This window comes from Rhinatrema bivittatum, chromosome 3 (assembly GCF_901001135.1).
Source record: "Rhinatrema bivittatum chromosome 3, aRhiBiv1.1, whole genome shotgun sequence".
Classification (NCBI taxonomy): Eukaryota; Metazoa; Chordata; class Amphibia; order Gymnophiona; family Rhinatrematidae; genus Rhinatrema; species Rhinatrema bivittatum.
The window spans coordinates 535,317,714-535,334,485 of record NC_042617.1 but is presented as its reverse complement, the minus strand read 5'-3'; the positions used below and the strand labels follow the sequence as shown (position 1 = coordinate 535,334,485).

Below are 16,772 nucleotides of genomic sequence, written 5' to 3'. Positions count from 1 at the left end.
GTCAGTACGCGACACTCCCTCATCCGAGGTTCTCAGAAAACGTTCCCTACAGGACAAAGCATGCAGCTCCAAAATTCTTCAAGCTGAAAAAATCGCCACCAGAAAAACTACCTTCAGAGTAAGTTCCTTCAACAAAGCCTTCCTCAATGGCTCAAACAGAGGTCCACAAAGCAACCGCAAGACTAAGTTCAGACTCCACGCTTGACACAACTTATGCACTGGTGGACGCAGATGCTTGACCCCCTTGAGAAACCTCACAACATCCGGATGCGAGGCCAAGGACCTCCCTCAGAACTTGCCTGTGAGACAACCCAAGGCTGCCACCTAAACCTGCAAAGAGTTGTAAGCCAAGCCCTTGGAAAGGCCATGTGCAGAGAGGCCAACACCTGTGGGATATCCATCCGCAATGGGTCATTTCCTTCCTCTACACACCAGTTGTCGAATACTCTCCACACCTGGACATATGCCATAGATATGGCTGGCCTCCTAGCCCGAAGCAACATGGAAATCACTAGTTCCAAGTAACCTTTCAACCGCAAACATTTCCTCTCAAATGCCAAGCCGCGAGACAGAAGGGATCCGCCTGATCCAAGAAAATAGGATCTTGTCTTAATAACCCCTGTAGATGAGACAACCTTAGGGGCCCGGCCACTGCGAGCTGAACCAGGTCCGCGAACAACGGACAATGCAGTCATTCCAGCGTGACAGCACCACTCGACCTGAATATCTCTTGATGCATCATAATACCTGGCCTATTAGAGGTCACGGAGGGAACACATACAGAAGGATCCCTGCGGGCCATGGAAGAACTAGAGCATCTATGCCCTCGGCTCAGACTTCCTATCTGCAACTAAAGAACCTTGTCACCTTGGTATTGCTCCTGGACGCCATCATATCCAGACCTGGATTGCCCCAACGGGACTGGAGAAGATCAAAGGCTTCTACCGACAGCTCCCATTCTCCTGGGTCCAATTGTTGTCGGCTGAGATAGTCCGCCTGCACATTGTCCACTCCCAATACATGAGAAGTGGCTATTCCCTTCAAATGAAGCTCTGCCCATACAAAAAGTTCCTGAGCCTCCTAGGCCACTGTGCAACTCTTTGTGTCCCCCTGCCGATTTATATATGCCACTGAAGTGGCATTGTCTGAAAACACTCTGACCATCTGACTGTGGATCAGCGGGAAGAACTCCACAAACGTTCTATGTACCGCCTTCGTCTCCAAACGGTTGATTGACCATGCCACTTCTGCTGCTGACCGCCCCCAGCAGACCGCTCCCCATCCCTTGAGACTGGCATCTCTGGTCACCACCACCCAGCTCAGGATCTCCAGATCCATCCCCTTTTCCAAATCTGGCCAAAACAGCCACCACGAGACTGGATCTGGAGGCCCCCAGTAGCAGCAACTGTAAATGAAACTCCTCTGATAACATATTCCATCGCGAGAGCAGCACCCCCTGAAGCGGACGAATGTGAGCAAATGCCCAAGGCACCAAATCCAAGGTAGACGCCATCGACCTCAGCACTTGAAGATAATCCCAAGCCCTGGGGACTGATATCCTCAGTAACTGTCCCACCTGAGCTTGCAACTTCTGAATCCTCTCGGAGCTGAGAAAAACTTTCCCAACACATGTATCAAATCTCGCCCCCAGGTAATCCAGCGTTTGGGTGGGGCATAGGTGACTCTTTGCCCAATTGACCACCCAGCACAAGGATTGCAATAGATCCAGTACCCTCACAACCGTCAACACTCTTCTTCCGATTTTCCACAATTCAACCAGTTGACAAAGTAAGGATGAACAAGGATCCCCTCCCTGCGGAGAGCAGTTGCTACCACTACCATCACCTTCGTGAACGTGCGTGGCATTATTGCCAGACCAAACGGGAGGGCCCAAAACTAGAAATGTTGCCCCAGGACCACAAAATGCAAGAATCATTGATGCTCTGCTCTGATGGGAATGTGGAAATTAGACTTGAAGGAAGCCTGAGACACCAGAAATTCTCCTCGACAAATCGCCGCTATCACCATCTGCAACGTTTCCATCCAGAAATGGGGAACCCAAAGACACATCCACCTTCTGCAAATCAAGAATGGGATGAAAGGACCCCTCTTTCTTTGGGACGATGAAATAAATTGAGTACCATCCTCAGCCTTGCTCCACCATCGGCACCGGGACTATCGTGCCCAGACCCTGAATGCGCACCAAAGTAGCTTGAATCAATTGCTGCCTTCCTCTCAACCCGCAGCAAGATATCACGAACGCCTCCCTGATGGGTCGAGAAAATTCTAATGCATAGCCATCTTTTATTACCTCTAAGACCCATTGATCCAAGGTAATTCTGGTCCACTCCTCTTAGAAAAGTGGACTCCGCAGGCCTCATTGCGAGGTCTTATCGGCCCCAGCTGCCTGGCCAGAGCTCTCTCTGGGATTCCTATGTGCTCCTCAAAAGGACTGCTGCCATCCAGAACCCTGCCTCTGCACCCCAACCGGCGCAGAATTCTTCAGGGAATGAAAACAGCGACCTTCCCAAAAAGGCAACAAGGCAGAAAGGTCTTCTGAGCTGACTTCCTGTCCTCTGAAAGCTTATGGCCCTTTGATTCTCCCAGCACCTTGATCAACTGCTCCAAGTCCTCCCCAAACAGGAATTTTCCCTTAAAGGGAAGATTATAGAATTGAGACTTGGACCACAAGTCAGCTGACCAATTTCATAGCCATAACAATCGTCGTGCTGAGACACTGCAACCATACTCCTGGCCAAAGTCTGGATCAAATCGTAAAGGCATCCGCCACATATGCAATTCCGGCCTCCACCTGGGCTGCCTGGTTATCAGTCCCAATCGTGGCTGAAGGCTTCTCCTGAGCTTTCTGGACCCAGCGCAAACTCACCCTCTGCATGAGACTACTACAGATCGCAGCTCGCAGACTCAAAGCTGAGACCTCGAACATCCGCTTCAGATAAATCTTCAGCTTACAATCCTGCACGTCCTTTAAGGCTGCCGACCCTGCCACCAGGATCGTCTTCTTAGTGACCGACACCAAAGCATCCATCTCGAACAACTCCAACAGCTGAAGAACTTCCTCAGAGGATACAACTTTGCCATAGCCCTGGTCACCTTCAGGCCCACCTCCAGGAGGTCCCACTCCCAGCTTACCGGTTTCTTGACCTTCTTAGGGAGTGGAAAGGCCGTAGGCAGACCCCAGAGACCATCGAAGACTGGGTCCACCCCTTCACTGTCTGATTCCTCTTGGACCAGTTTAATCCCCAGCTCCTGCAGAACATGGGGAATAAGTGGCTTCAGTTCCTCCTTATGGAACAGTCGCACCACATGGAGATCATCACCTTCCGCTACCAGAACCTCCTCCGGATCTGCCATGTCCTTATCTACCCCCTGGTCAACCCCGGGATCAATGTCCTGGTTATCCAGGTCCAAGTTCCCCGAACCACCAGGACCTTCCGGATGATCCAGATCCAGGCAGTGAAGAAGAACCCCTGACCCCCTAGCCGAGAAGATCCGTGGCTCCTTCACAGTAGTACGAACCTGAGGGTCTGCAGATCATTTAGCCCCCCCACACTCTTCCTGGCCATGAACGCTTTATGCATAAGGAGAACAGATTCTGTGGAAAACCCCATGTCCTCCTCATCTGACCCAGGACTGGCTTGATCCTCCCCCCTCCCACCTCTTGCCAACGCGTTCCCTTTCACTGCAAGGCCGTTCAAATCCCCTGCACACTCAGCCATTGCGCCCTGGGATTGAATGGTCTTGCGCCCAGGCTAGATACCCTCTAATTGCAGACTGCAGGTTTACACCTCTTCCATCTGCTGAAGACAGAGAAATACTGAGGGACTGCAGGTGGCACTCTAGGTTATGCAACAGTGCCTCAAAGTCTTTGGTTCTCTGCCTCCATCTGCTGGTAGGGATGCAAAACCCACTTGTCTGGACTGATCTGGGGTACAAACAGGAACCTTTATTTAAGAAAGAAAAGTGCTTTAAATTTATTTTTTAAGCCTGCTCTGTATCATCCAGGGTGTCTGCTGCTCAATTTACAAGTTCCAAAATATTAGTTACTGCATTGAGAAAATGGAATGTAAAGCAGAGAATGTGTTCTTTCTAGTCAATGGAGAGTCATTGTCTAAGCACATGATCCAATTTTTTGACCTAGACTCTTTTTTCTATTTTCACTCTGTGGCGATTGAACGGGGGGGGATGAAAGAAGACTTAACCTGCAAGCAGAACAGACGCTGCCCAAAATCCACTAGCAGGTGTCCCCTTGGGGTGAGTTAAACACCAGGACTTTCAAAACAGAAGGGCGCAATTAATAGCTCTCCCCCCCCCCCCCTTTATTAAAAATGAATACGTCAAATGTTAGTAAGGAAATAAGTAAGGAAAAACATCACACTCACACACATGTAAAATGTTAAAAAAAAAAAAAAAAAGCAGACAGCAAATCAGTGAAGGGTTATGGGAAGGGTTGGGAGAGGGAAGGAGAGGAGGAGCAATGGAGAGCAGTGAACAGATGAGAAAGAAACCAAAACCCAATGGAAAATGAAAAACAAACCAAACAAATCCCAAAACAAATGAGCCCATTCCCAATTAAGTGATCTGGAAAGCCTTGCAAAAGACACAAGAAGCAAAACTGAGAAGTACACAAGTTTATCCTCACACATCCCAGCGCAGTTTCCTCTGTTGGAGTTGTGATTTTTTTTTTCCAACATTGGGGGGACAAGTCACAACAGATGGATTTAAAAAAAAAAGAGAAGACAGTCCATTAGACAGTGGCACAGAGGTGAGGGCAGCACCCTGGATTACAGACCAGGAGGAGGGAGAGAAGAGCTGCCCAAACAAGAGGGACCCCGCAGCCCCCCGCCCCCCTCACTCACTACCAGAGACTGAAAAGTGAATTTAGTAGGGGGGAGGGGTTTATTTCTTTTTTTTAGGAATCTGGGCAGCTTCTCTGCTCCGGCTCTTCGGGTGGCATCCAGAATCTGATTCCCGGGCTCAAGCACTCTTCTCAGGGTTCAATTTTGCTGTACCAGGAAAATGTTCTTGCTCAGCCAAGGGCCTTTGCAGGGAGAGCAAGAAGGTGTGTGCATGGGTGGTGGCAGAATGGGAAAGAAGAGAGAGTGCGCCAAGTGCAGGATGTCGGCAAGAAAGTGTGCGGAAGGGGTGCAGGAAGACTGGCTGACATGCAAAAAAAAAATAAAAAATTATTATAATAACTATATGGAAATAACAATAGCTCCCTCCCTCAATAAGTGAATGGCCTGAAAAAGCAGGGACATGTGTGCCAGGGACAGAATTCAAGATGCCATCCGAGTGCCCAGGCTGGCAGCACTGGCAGGACCATAAGGTTACCCTCCAGAGTACCTGTCATAGTACAGAAAGAGAGAAGCAAGCAGGGAGAATCCTCTGCAGAGCACCCGCACAAATTCAAGGAAACCAGGAGTCTGCCTGCCCCGCCCACATGGCAACAACTTGAAACCCCTGCGACGTGCGAGTACATGCACTAAAATGCCGCTCGTGAGTGTAAGGATCCATATGGGCGACTATATGAGTCTCGTAATGCTTAGGGTGTGGGGTTTTTGTTTTGTTTTATCTGCAAGCAGTGTGGAGTGCATCACTGTGCTGGGGTGACTGGGTACTTGAGTATAAGTTCCATAATCTCTCCCCATCTGCCCGCTCTTTGACATGTATGGCTGCCACCATGTACAAGACCTATGTCTCCCTCCTCAACCCAGGTCCGCGCTATTCCCTTCCCGCACACCCCCCCCCCCCCCCCACCCTGCTTGCAGAACCTAAAGAGTGTGGTGCTTGGGTGAACCCTCTTCCCAATTGCTGGGCAATTCCAGCAACCTGATGTGTGAGCCACGCGGGCCCCCACACAGCAAAGGTCTGCAGGGGCCCGAGTGGTTCAAATCAAGACTTGCTGACGTTGTCCATTAGCAGAGGGGGGCTCAGTATGTGAAAAGGTACCGCAGTCCGAGATCTGTCAGCAGGGCTGCAGGAAGGAGAACAAGCAAAGATTTGAGATCGTTGTTAATATTAGGGGGGGAGGGGGGGGTAAGAACCGAAGATCCAGGATCAAGCTGTGCCAGTTGGGAGGGAAATGACTAGGAATCACATTGGGAGTGGGAAGAAGAGATGATGGGAGATATAGAAGGAGGGAGAGAGGATGGAAAGGAAAGGAGAAGAAACAAAGCAAAATGAACAGAGGAAATATAGGCTGAGAAAGTGAAAAGATAGGTGGGGGGGAGGAGATGACACGCTGTAGGGTGCGGGAGTTAGAGAAGAAGCAAAAATAAGGGATGAAAAAAGACAAATGTTGAGATGGAAGGAGGAGAAGGAGAGGCATGACTAAGAGGGGGACGAGGGAAGGTGCAGGGCTGAGGAAGCCACATAGTTGGTAGGAATGAGATGTCGATACTGCATTTTAGATCCCTGGTACTGTATTTTTATATGTATGCTATTGTAATTTAATTTGTATTTGTTTTGTGTGACCTGCTGTAAATCTCTTTGGACTAGAAAGTTGGTGGTATCAAGTCCAAAACAGAATAGAAGAGAAAACAGATGGGGGTGGAGAAATGGATGAAAAAGATATGAAAAATGTGGAGAGAAAAGAGATAGGAAAGAAAGATGAGATTTCAAAGAGAAGGATGGGAGGAAAGAGCTGGAATAGAGAGAAGGGGAGACACAGAAGGAAAGGCCATGGCAATGAGAAGCAAGAGAAAACTGATCAGATCAGAGAGAAGATGAAAACCACCACGAGGAGGAAAAACTGAGCACATGAGGAAAGAGGAGACGTTTTCTTTTCAGTCTGGAAATTCCATAGGAAGTATGAAAGTCTGCCTTTATTCTGTGCACGTAATTCTTTCAATGCGGTATGAGCTTGTATGATATTTAGTGCTGGTGGGTGTATATGGGGATGCTCTATTGGAGTAATCACATACTGGTGTCCATCGGTGAGGAAGAGATGTTGGAAGGGTGTGTGTGGGTGGGTGTCCGAGTGGATCGGACGTGTTGGAGGGTTAAGGTGTTGGCGTGCAGGTTTTGGGTATGAGCCGTTGGGGGTGTGTCTAGCAGCCCTGTGAAACAGAAAATTAATCTTCTTCAAAGGACACATTTTTCCACATCTTTGATTTATGCAAATGCCATGCACTAGTGAAACGAAACACTCTGTTCTGAGATTTTGCTGTCTAGGTCGCGCAGCATGTATGCACTACAGAATGTCCTCGCACCTCTAGCCGCTATACGAGTGAGTAATACTAAATACACCAGGGAGGATCAAGCCTGGTCCCTTGAGGAGCAGAAACAGAACATCTGCATGCCATGAGGCACATCTGCATTTAGAGGGACGAACTCTAAACAAGAATATACTTAATTTGCACGGTTCAGTTACTCTATATACAGCCCTAGAGGAACAAGAGTTAGCTATCTTTTGCTGTAGAGTGGGCAGGCAGTATAAAAACGTGTGTGTGTGTGTCTGTGTTTGTGCAGTAATTGTGCAGCGGGGAATAGTAGGGCTTCCCTTATGCCGACAGCTTCTTCTCTTCCTCCGCCCCAACCCCTAGGGTGGGCTGTGCTCCGCAGCGTTCTCTCTGCTCACTCTCCCCTCTCCAGCCACAGGAGGGCAGATAAAAGAAAGGCGGATAAAGAAGAATGAGACCAGGTTACATTACCCCCGCTGGCATCCTACCTCACAGTGATTTCACGCTGAGATGGCAAGAAAAAGGTCAGTCAAGGTTAGGTCATGGCATGTAATTCATTACAACACACGGGAGCGGGATGGGGCCGGGCCAGGTTTGGGGTGGGGGGAAAGGAGAGAAATAAAACAGACAATAAGGAATCACTTCGATGGCCAAGTCAATCCAAAAAACAACAACAACAAAAAAAACTGTTTAAAGAAACTTGATAAAAGCAGAGCCTGAATAAGGCCTCTAGCATTTCCCGCACCAAAAGCTCACATACCTGGGATTAGAGTTTGTAACGGTGAATGGGGCCGGGGGGATTTGGGGAGGATGAAATCATTCTCTTCCTATGCTGAGTGAATAACTGCCAGAACTACTTCAACAACATCCCTCAGTTTCCAAAAGGCGGCACAACAATACACAGGACCTGGTGTTTGGGTAGAGTCTGGCAACTTTAGGAACCGAAACTCACCACCAGTTACATATTCCTCTCCCTAGGAGGAGGTTTTCTGGAAGTGCTGGGCGGGCACAGCTCGCTACTGTATAGCCTACGCTGCTCACGACTAGAAGTAGCTGAACATATTAGATTCACAGCAAACACAGAGAAGCAGAAAAGTAAGCCCCATCAAAAATGACAAATGCAGCATCCCCTTTGCACTGCAACTCTAGTCCAGCTAGCAGAACATAAAGCTGCTATCCCACGAGTCCCAAATGTGACTGGAATAACCGCTACCCCATTACTACTACTGGCAGCTAACTTATGGGCCAATGCAATGTTGCACGCTCAGGCTAGTGCACAGGTTAGCCCGTGATTGGACTCGTGTTTTGGGCGTGCTAGGTTAACACTCGTTGCAAAAGGGGAATTAGCGCGTCCAAACACGCTCATAGCTAATAGCACTCATCACATGTAAATGCCATGTAGATGAGGCTATTAGCTATTGCCACCGATACAAAAAAAAAAATCAGTACGCTTTTTACACTCAAGAATTAACACCAGCCTTCGGACCTGTTGTCTTGATGCATGTCAAGGGTTCAAGAAAAGCAAAAATTACTGCTTTTCAATGGTTCCTCCTACTTAGCAGTAATTTCTGCTTTTTTTGAACCCTTGATGTGCGTCAAGACCCATCATCCCAATACTAAGTAGGAAGAACCACAAGAAGCAGCATGAAAAAAAAAATAAAAATCTTGACAGCAGTTAGGTTAGGAAAACAGACGCTCAATTTACGAGTGACTGTTTTCCTAATCCGGGCACAGCCACACCTCCTGGGCGCCCGATGCCATGAACCCGCTAGGGGTGCACAATTTATCCCTAGTGCGTCCGTTTTAGCACGGCAGTTCATTTTCATATTGCATCGGGCGTCCAGGAGAGGGGAATACGCGCGCGCGTTGGAAAAAAGCGCCCAGTTTGGACACACATTGTTTCGCACTTGATATTACATCGGCCCCTTAGTGTTTAGGACTTTTCCCCTCACATTTTGGTCTTTGCTTTTTGAGGTCACTCCCATGCTGCTTGCCTTTCTCCTGAAATTATTCTAGAACTGCACAAGACAGCAGGTTATAGAGGATCTCCCAAGGATCCCGCAAGACACAGCCAGAACCCACCAACTCAGGCTTCAAAGGCAGCACTCCTGAGGCCCAAGGACATGTACAAGGAAACTGACTGAGGGGGCTACTCTAGGCTCAGAGGCCTGGCTGGCGGGAGGAACAGGAAAACCGCTGAAGGCTGCTAAGGAGGAAACTGCAACGTGCATCCTCTCCTTCCTGCATCTCTTGCTCACCGCTAAAGGCATTTTTGACCCGAGAAGACATGACGTCTGAGAGAGCTCTTGCAGTGCTCTCTCAGAAGGGAGGTTATCAAGGTGTTAGTTCTGGAATAACTCTCCAGCGCTGTGAGTACACTTACGCAGAGCACCCGGCTACTGTGTTCCCATGCAAGGCGTCACCCAGGCATTGTGCCGTCAGTAATGCGGTAACAGCGAGTATCTGCCAGTGGACCACGGCCCACTGCTAGATCCTCCTTGAATGCCAGTCCCACAGCAGTGTGTGTGTGGAAGGGAGGAGGGCCCATGACTCAAGCTACTGGTCCCCAGCCCAAGGAAAACACATCCAGTGGAGTCTGAGGCAGTCATCTGTGCCAGCTGTGGTATGCTACCATCAGATGGTAGTTGCTGCTTCACCTCACACCCCATCTACCGGGCAGATCAACCAACCCAAATACGATGCTCTCTCACAACACTGGCAATGGCACTTTTTTGTAAAAGGATTCTTCAACTTCAAAATGGGGGGGTAGGAATGCTCCTCCTGTGTGCCTCAGGATTACAGGGACATTGAGGGTGGAGGGAGATGCTGCATTTGAAAGCAAGTTGCCTCAACAACCAACTTAAAAAAACAAAACAAAAAACATGCTTTCATAAACCAAAACACTCTTAGAAAATCAGGCAACACAAATTAGAGATCATGCTGGCATAGACGGCGAGCTGCTCCCCAGTGTTTTCTGTCTAGTTCCCTCCACCTCAGCTCTGCCCCGTTATTGTTACCTTCTCCAACTGGCTGTGCACATGCTGCACGATCAGATCCAAAGCCACAAAGTTCTCTCCACCTGCAGGCCGGTGAGAAACAAGAAAGTGTCTGCCAGACAGCAGGGAAGGTTTCAGGAAAAGTCACAAGTTGAAAGGAATAAAGCAACGTGAGGAGGCGCTTGTGCCTATTAGCCAGCAGAGGATGCTCTGGGCAGTCCAAAAAGAGAGTTCAAAGTTCTTAGGTAGGGCAAGGCACATACAGGCCCGATGCAATATCGTGCGCTCAGGCTAGTGCACAGTGTAACCTGCAGTTGGACACACATTTTGGACATGCGCCCATACCCCTGATGCAATAAGGGGATCAGCGCATACAAAACACGTGTACAAACCAGGGCGAAGCTAATAGCGTTCATCACATGTAATGAAGATGGTGCAGTACATTCTATCACTACTTTAAACCAAAATTTTGTGAAAAGAAGGGAAAACCTCCAAGGCTAAACTGACATTTAGAAACATAAAATGTTGGAAATGTTCTGTCCTAGACATAAAATAAAACCCCCTTCTTAAATGTTTTAATGATGCAAATATATGTGGAAAAAATTACAATGTTAAACAATATTGCATTCAAACTAAACTTCTTATTAAAAAAAAAAAAGATTGTTCAAGTACTTATTTTATTGAATGTGCATTCCACGAAAGATGCTCTTTTGATAAGCTGGAAAAAAATTAATCTGCCTCTTCATTAGAGAAAAGGTGGTGTCCGGCTAAAAAAGTTCCACCTTGCAAAAAAAAAAAAAAAAATGGTGTGGACAAGATTTCGCTACAAAAGTTGCATCAGGGAAAAGAAAAAGTCTACAGACTCGCAAAAGACCACATCTGTATAACATACACATTTTAGGTCTTGATCATTTGAAAAATCTGGCTAAAAAGCAACATCTTGACTGACTTGCCTGCGGAGAGAAAGAGGACCTATCAAAAAAGACTTGTCATGTGTTGATAGGTTTATTTTTTGCTGTCGATATTTTTTTTTAATTCTTCATTTAAGACCTGTTTGCAAAAATTAGAAAATTGAAGTTCCTTCTCTTGAACATCGTCATACAAGAATGTCCTTTTCAGAAGATATGGTGTTTTGCGATAGAAAGACTATCTTTGGATCCACGAGACTGAGGTTGTCTTCTGACATTTGAAAAACAGAAAAGCATTGAGGACAATTTGTATCACCCACAGGTTCATGTTGCTCTGTAGATTTGCTAAAGTTATTAGTGCTTTTGTTTTGCTCCATTTTTACATTGTTTGCTTTCTCAGTCTGATCCTTTTCATTTGGTTTTTGGTGCAGTTTTTTAAAATAATTTCTTGGGGAGAGAGAGGACCAATCAGAGTAGGCTTGCCATCTGTTACTAGGTCACAGTTTTTGGCATCATTTGTTTTATTTAAGAATGAGAGGTTGGGAGTTTTTGTCTAAGACTACAGGAGCCTGGGTAGCTGTGATGAATGAAACAAGAAATGTTTCAAATGTGAGTGTGATTTTGCGGACTTTCTTTTCCCCCATGCAGTTCTAGTAGCAAAACATAGACTAGTTTGGCTTTTTGCAAGCTGACTTTTTTTTTTTGTTTATTTATTTATTTAGCATTTTTTATATACCGAGGTATAGCAGAGTTGCCTTCACTCCGGTTTACATACAGAACAACGTGTTACATTGAACGATGTTTGAAATTTAAACATATCAAAAATTAACAATAATGAGCAAGAACATAACAAGGAGAATGAGTATAACAGGATATACAGGATGCTACCTTTCCTCTTCCAACTAAGAGACAGCTTTTTTTTTTTTTTTGCAGCCTTTCAAGATGCCATCTTTAGTAGAAATTACATTGAATAAGATAAGTGCCTGAGCAATCTCACATTTTTTTTGTAATAAGAAGCTTACATTGAAAGCAATATTGCTTAACATGATACTTTTTTCACATATTTTTGCATTATTACATTAAGGGTTTTTTTTCTTTATACCTATGACAGAAAATTTCAGTTTGTTTTTCTAAATGTCTATCCAGTCTGTGAGGTTTTCCCTTTTCACAACATTTTGGTTTAAAATAGTGATATAATTTGCAACAACATTCTCATTACTAACAAAAGTACAGATTTTATTTTTTTTTAACTTTCTCAAATTTTTTTTTATTAAGAGAAGGAAATCCATACAATGAATTTTTGTTCAATTGTTATACTTACTGAGATTTTTTTTTTGGGAGGGGCTTTTATGTAACCAAAAAAATGGAATGTGTGGAAGAAGCCATGCTAAGAGGTGGCATTCAATTAGGCGATCAGGTTGGGGGAATAAAAAGGTGCACATACTTTGGCATTTTCAAAAGTACACGTTGTTTTACCCTCCCCCCCCCCCCCCCCCAATAAACAAATAGCAGCTGCAAAGTGCATGGGTGCATTTAGCACGTGGCACCTCCTAAATATTCATTTTCAAAAGTGAATCTCCCCAGCTGGTCTTCCTTTGAAAATGCGTTCCAAAGTGCATGTGCCAAAGCACTCACCCTACTTTGCAATAACTCAGAATTGCCCTTCCTTTTTCCATCTTAAAATATGGATCAAGACCCATTTGACAAATCTCAAGTTGTTGGAACAGAAACCTAGAATCTAACAGCCGATGATGATGACTAGGCCCACCTTGTCTGCCCACTTTACTTCCTGGTGCAGGGCCATAGACCCCAGCTGATCTCTGGCTTCACTTCATAGCCTATCCCAGCATTTACTGAATTCAGATATTGGTTATGCCTCCACCACCTCCATGCATTCACCACTCTTTCTGTGAAGAAATCTTTTCCTATTATACATCCAGGTCTCCCTTCTTTTCAGCCTCATGTTATGACCTCTTGTTAAATAGAACTTTCTTTCCACAGAAAAACATTGGTGTTTTACAGGTTATTTACAGTATACCGGGCTCCACTGGAAAGCATCAACCCCATTCTCCAGCCCTCTGCTTCCAAGCAGTCCTATACTCCAAGGGCCTGAAAAGCTTACCTCTGGGGACAACGATGTCAGCCACCTGCACAGTGGGCTCGATGTACTGCTCGAAGGCCGGCTTCACATACTTATTATAGAGTTTGATGACCCCCACAATGTCCCGGCCCCGCTCTGTGATGTCTCTTTTAAGACGGCGGACGAGACGAATATCGGAATCCGTGTCCACAAAAACCTTCATATCCAAGAGCTGCAAACAGAGAAAGAACTCAACAGCCCAGCCCAGAGCAGGAGAAAGCAGAGTAACTGTAACAGGTGTTCTCTGAGGACAGCAGGATGTCAGTCCTTACATATGGGTGACTCCAATGTATATTATAATCAAATGTATATTATAATGCATACTCCAATGTATATTATAATCTTTCGTCCCCCTTCTTATTTCCTCCTCCAAGTTACACATCCTTGTTATAATGTAACTTTATTCTCTTTCAAATTGTCTTTACTGTTGGGTTGGTTACAGTTTCTACTTGTTCGATGTAAACTGAGCTGATTTGATTTGTATCAAGAAATTCGGTATATAAAAGCCTTTAATAATAATAATAATAATAATAATAATAATAATAATAATAATAATCATCATCAAATGGAACCCAGCACGGAAAATTTATGTCAAAGTTTCTAGAACTTTGACTGAGCCTCAATGAGCATGCTCACGCAAGAAATATAATAATGCGTCCATAGGGGTCCCCTCAGTCTTATATCATACAATTCATAAGAATAATAAATTAAAATAATGAAAAAGTCCCCATGGAAACCCAACTCCGCAGGGTGGCAGGTGGGTTTTGTGAGAACCGCCATCCTGCTTTCCTCGGAGAACACCTGCTACAGGTAAGCAGCTCTGCTTTCTAAGAGGACAAGAAGGATGGCAGTCCTCACACGAGTGAATCCCTAGCTTCAGGCTGCCCCAACATAAAAGGGGACCAACAAAGTACAACACATGTCTATATCTACAACAACAACCAGTTTTGTTGGTAACGGGGAGGGGGGGGGGGGGGCAGCCTGAACAAAAACAACAGGCCCTAGGCGGGAACAGAGTTGGGTTTTACACCTCAAACAAGTTCCAAAGGATAGATTAGCCAAACCTGCTGTCTCATCGGCCATCCCTATCCAAACAATAATGTGATGCGAATGCGTGGAGAGAATTCCACATAGCAGCTCTGCAGATCTCTTCCATGGGAACAGAGTGAGCCTTGACATGATCCCCAAGATGCAGTCCTACCTGGGCATAACAGGCGGAGATGCAGTCTGCTAGCCAGTTAGAAAGCATCTGCTTGGCAATGGCGAACCCAACTTATTCCTATCAAAGCAAACAAAACGTTGGGTGGACTGTCTATGGACCTCTGTCTGCACCAGATAAAAGGTAAAGGTTCTTTTGCAATCCAAACTGTGCAGGTCTTGTTCACCTTGGTGCAAATGGGGCTTGGGAAAAAAAACATTGGCAGGATGATGGATTGGTTAAGATGGAAGTCTGACACCACCTTAAGCAGGAACTAAGGATGGGTACATAAAGACCGCCCTGTTGTGAAAAATCTTAGTATAAGTGGCTAAATCACTAAGGTGTGGAGCTTGCTGACCCTGCAGATATGATCTTCCAGGTCAGGTACTTCAGGTCACAGAAGCGCAGCAGCTCAAAGGGAGTTTTCATCAGCTAAGCTAATACCAGGTTGAAGTCCTAAGATACAGCAGGAGGCCTTATTTATTTCACAGATTTATAGTCCGCAGTTCGAAGAGCATCAATACAGGGTACAACCAAAATACACAATAAAACATACAGTCAAATAAAACAAAATATAACAAACATCAATTAAAGCTTCGGAGAACAATAGTATTCCACACTTCCGGACCCAAGTCAGAAAAGACGGAACTATTAACAAATGCTGAAAAACAGACTGCAGTGGGTGAGCAGGTACATAAGGGATTAGAATTTTTTTTTTTTTAAACAAAAGGAATCAGCATGCAGAGATTTATTTATTTATTTATAATTTATTTATAATTTTTTATATACCGCCGCTCATCAAAGATATCACGTCAGTGTACAGTGAACAAGAACTTACGCCGGAGCGTTATACATTTAACAAGGTTATACAAGCGTTATACATTTAACAAAGGTAAGTATATAAATATTTGAACATAAAACAAGTAGAAGCTTTTAAAGACAGAATCTTGAACTTCACTCTCTGCTTTATTGGAAGTCAGTGCAATTTTACTAAATAAGGAGAAATACTATAACCATATTTTAAGTCAAAAATTAATCTGACTGCAGCATTCTAAGTACGCTATAAGATATGCAGAAGGAATTTGGGTAATCTTCCATATAGTGAATTACAAAAATCCAACTGGGAACAAACTATGAATTGACTGACTAATCTAAATTAAGATAAGGAAAGACATTGCTTCAAGGGATGCAATAATCGTAGTTTAAAAGATGTGACCCGAAACACCTTCTTCACTTGTGCCTTTAAAGTTAACTTCGAATCCAACTGCACCCCTAAGTTCCTAGCCTCGGCACATAATTGTAACTTATTGTCTGAAGAGGATAAAATTAAATCATGAGGCATAGGCAAAGACCCCAACCATAAAACTGTGGTCGTTGCAACATTCAAGATCAAATTATTATCCCTGAACCAACAACCTACATATTCCATACAATCTTTAAAAGTAACATCAGGAAATTCCCCAGCATATCACTTGGCAAACAGATTTATATTAAAACTGATTATTGTAGGTGGTATTCTAATAATTGTTAAGTCCCTCAAGGGTCTGCCTTTTCAGCAGTACTTTTAAATATATTTTTGCAGCCACTAGTCTTAGAATTATCTGAATTGTCTATAATTTATAGAGTCTATGCTGATGATGTGCAATTTTATTTGCCAAGTGATATGGCTGGGGAATTTCCTGAGGTTCGCAAACCACGGCCGACATGGCCACTCGGGTGCCACCAGAATCACTCTGCCCGGACGAAGCTCGATGCACTGCAGCACTTGACCTGTGAGAGGCCACGGTTGGAAACACATACAGCAACAGATGTGTCGGCCACGTCTGAATGAGAACGTCGATGCCCTCTTATCCGACCTCCCGTCTGTGACTGAAAAACCGATCCAACTCTGCATTTGCTGGAGTCGCCATGAGGTCTATCACTGGTCTGCCCCACCTTGCCTGCAGCAAGGCGAAGGCTTCTGCTGACAACTCCCATTCCCCTGGGTCCAAATGCTATCTGCTGAGGAAGTCCGCCTGCACATTGTCCACTCCAGCCACATGAGAAGCAGCTATTCTTTTCAGATGTTTCTTCGCCTACACGAACAGCTCTTGTGCCTCCAACACCACTACACAACTCTTCGTACCACCCTGACAATTGATGTATGCCACTGTTGTTTCATTGTCCGACTTGTTCCGAACAAGCAGAAGAAACGCCAACAAGGCCTTGCGCACTGCTCTGGTTTCCAGCCAATTGATCGACCAAGCCACCTCCTCTGGTGACCACTTCCCTTTGGCTGATTTTCCTTGACAAATCGCCCCCCATCCAGAGAGCATGGCATCCATG

At 45.4% G+C, this 16,772-nt stretch overlaps 1 protein-coding gene across 3 annotated transcripts in view; it reads right to left on the bottom strand.

The window, feature by feature from the left end:
* LOC115088247 (uridine-cytidine kinase-like 1) overlaps nucleotides 1-16,772 on the bottom strand; it is a 118,531-nt gene that overhangs the window by 51,519 nt on the left and 50,240 nt on the right. For 2 of the 3 annotated variants that reach the window (XM_029596336.1, XM_029596338.1), the window contains exons 6-8: nucleotides 13,232-13,421; nucleotides 10,223-10,284; nucleotides 4,664-4,683 (exon numbers count right to left, since the gene is read on the bottom strand). In XM_029596336.1, coding sequence (XP_029452196.1) covers nucleotides 4,664-4,683; nucleotides 10,223-10,284; nucleotides 13,232-13,421 — 272 coding nt within the window. Of the gene's footprint in view, nucleotides 1-4,663; nucleotides 4,684-7,693; nucleotides 7,711-10,222; nucleotides 10,285-13,231; nucleotides 13,422-16,772 lie in introns of all 3 variants that reach the window. The other variant, XM_029596337.1, reaches the window with a different exon arrangement.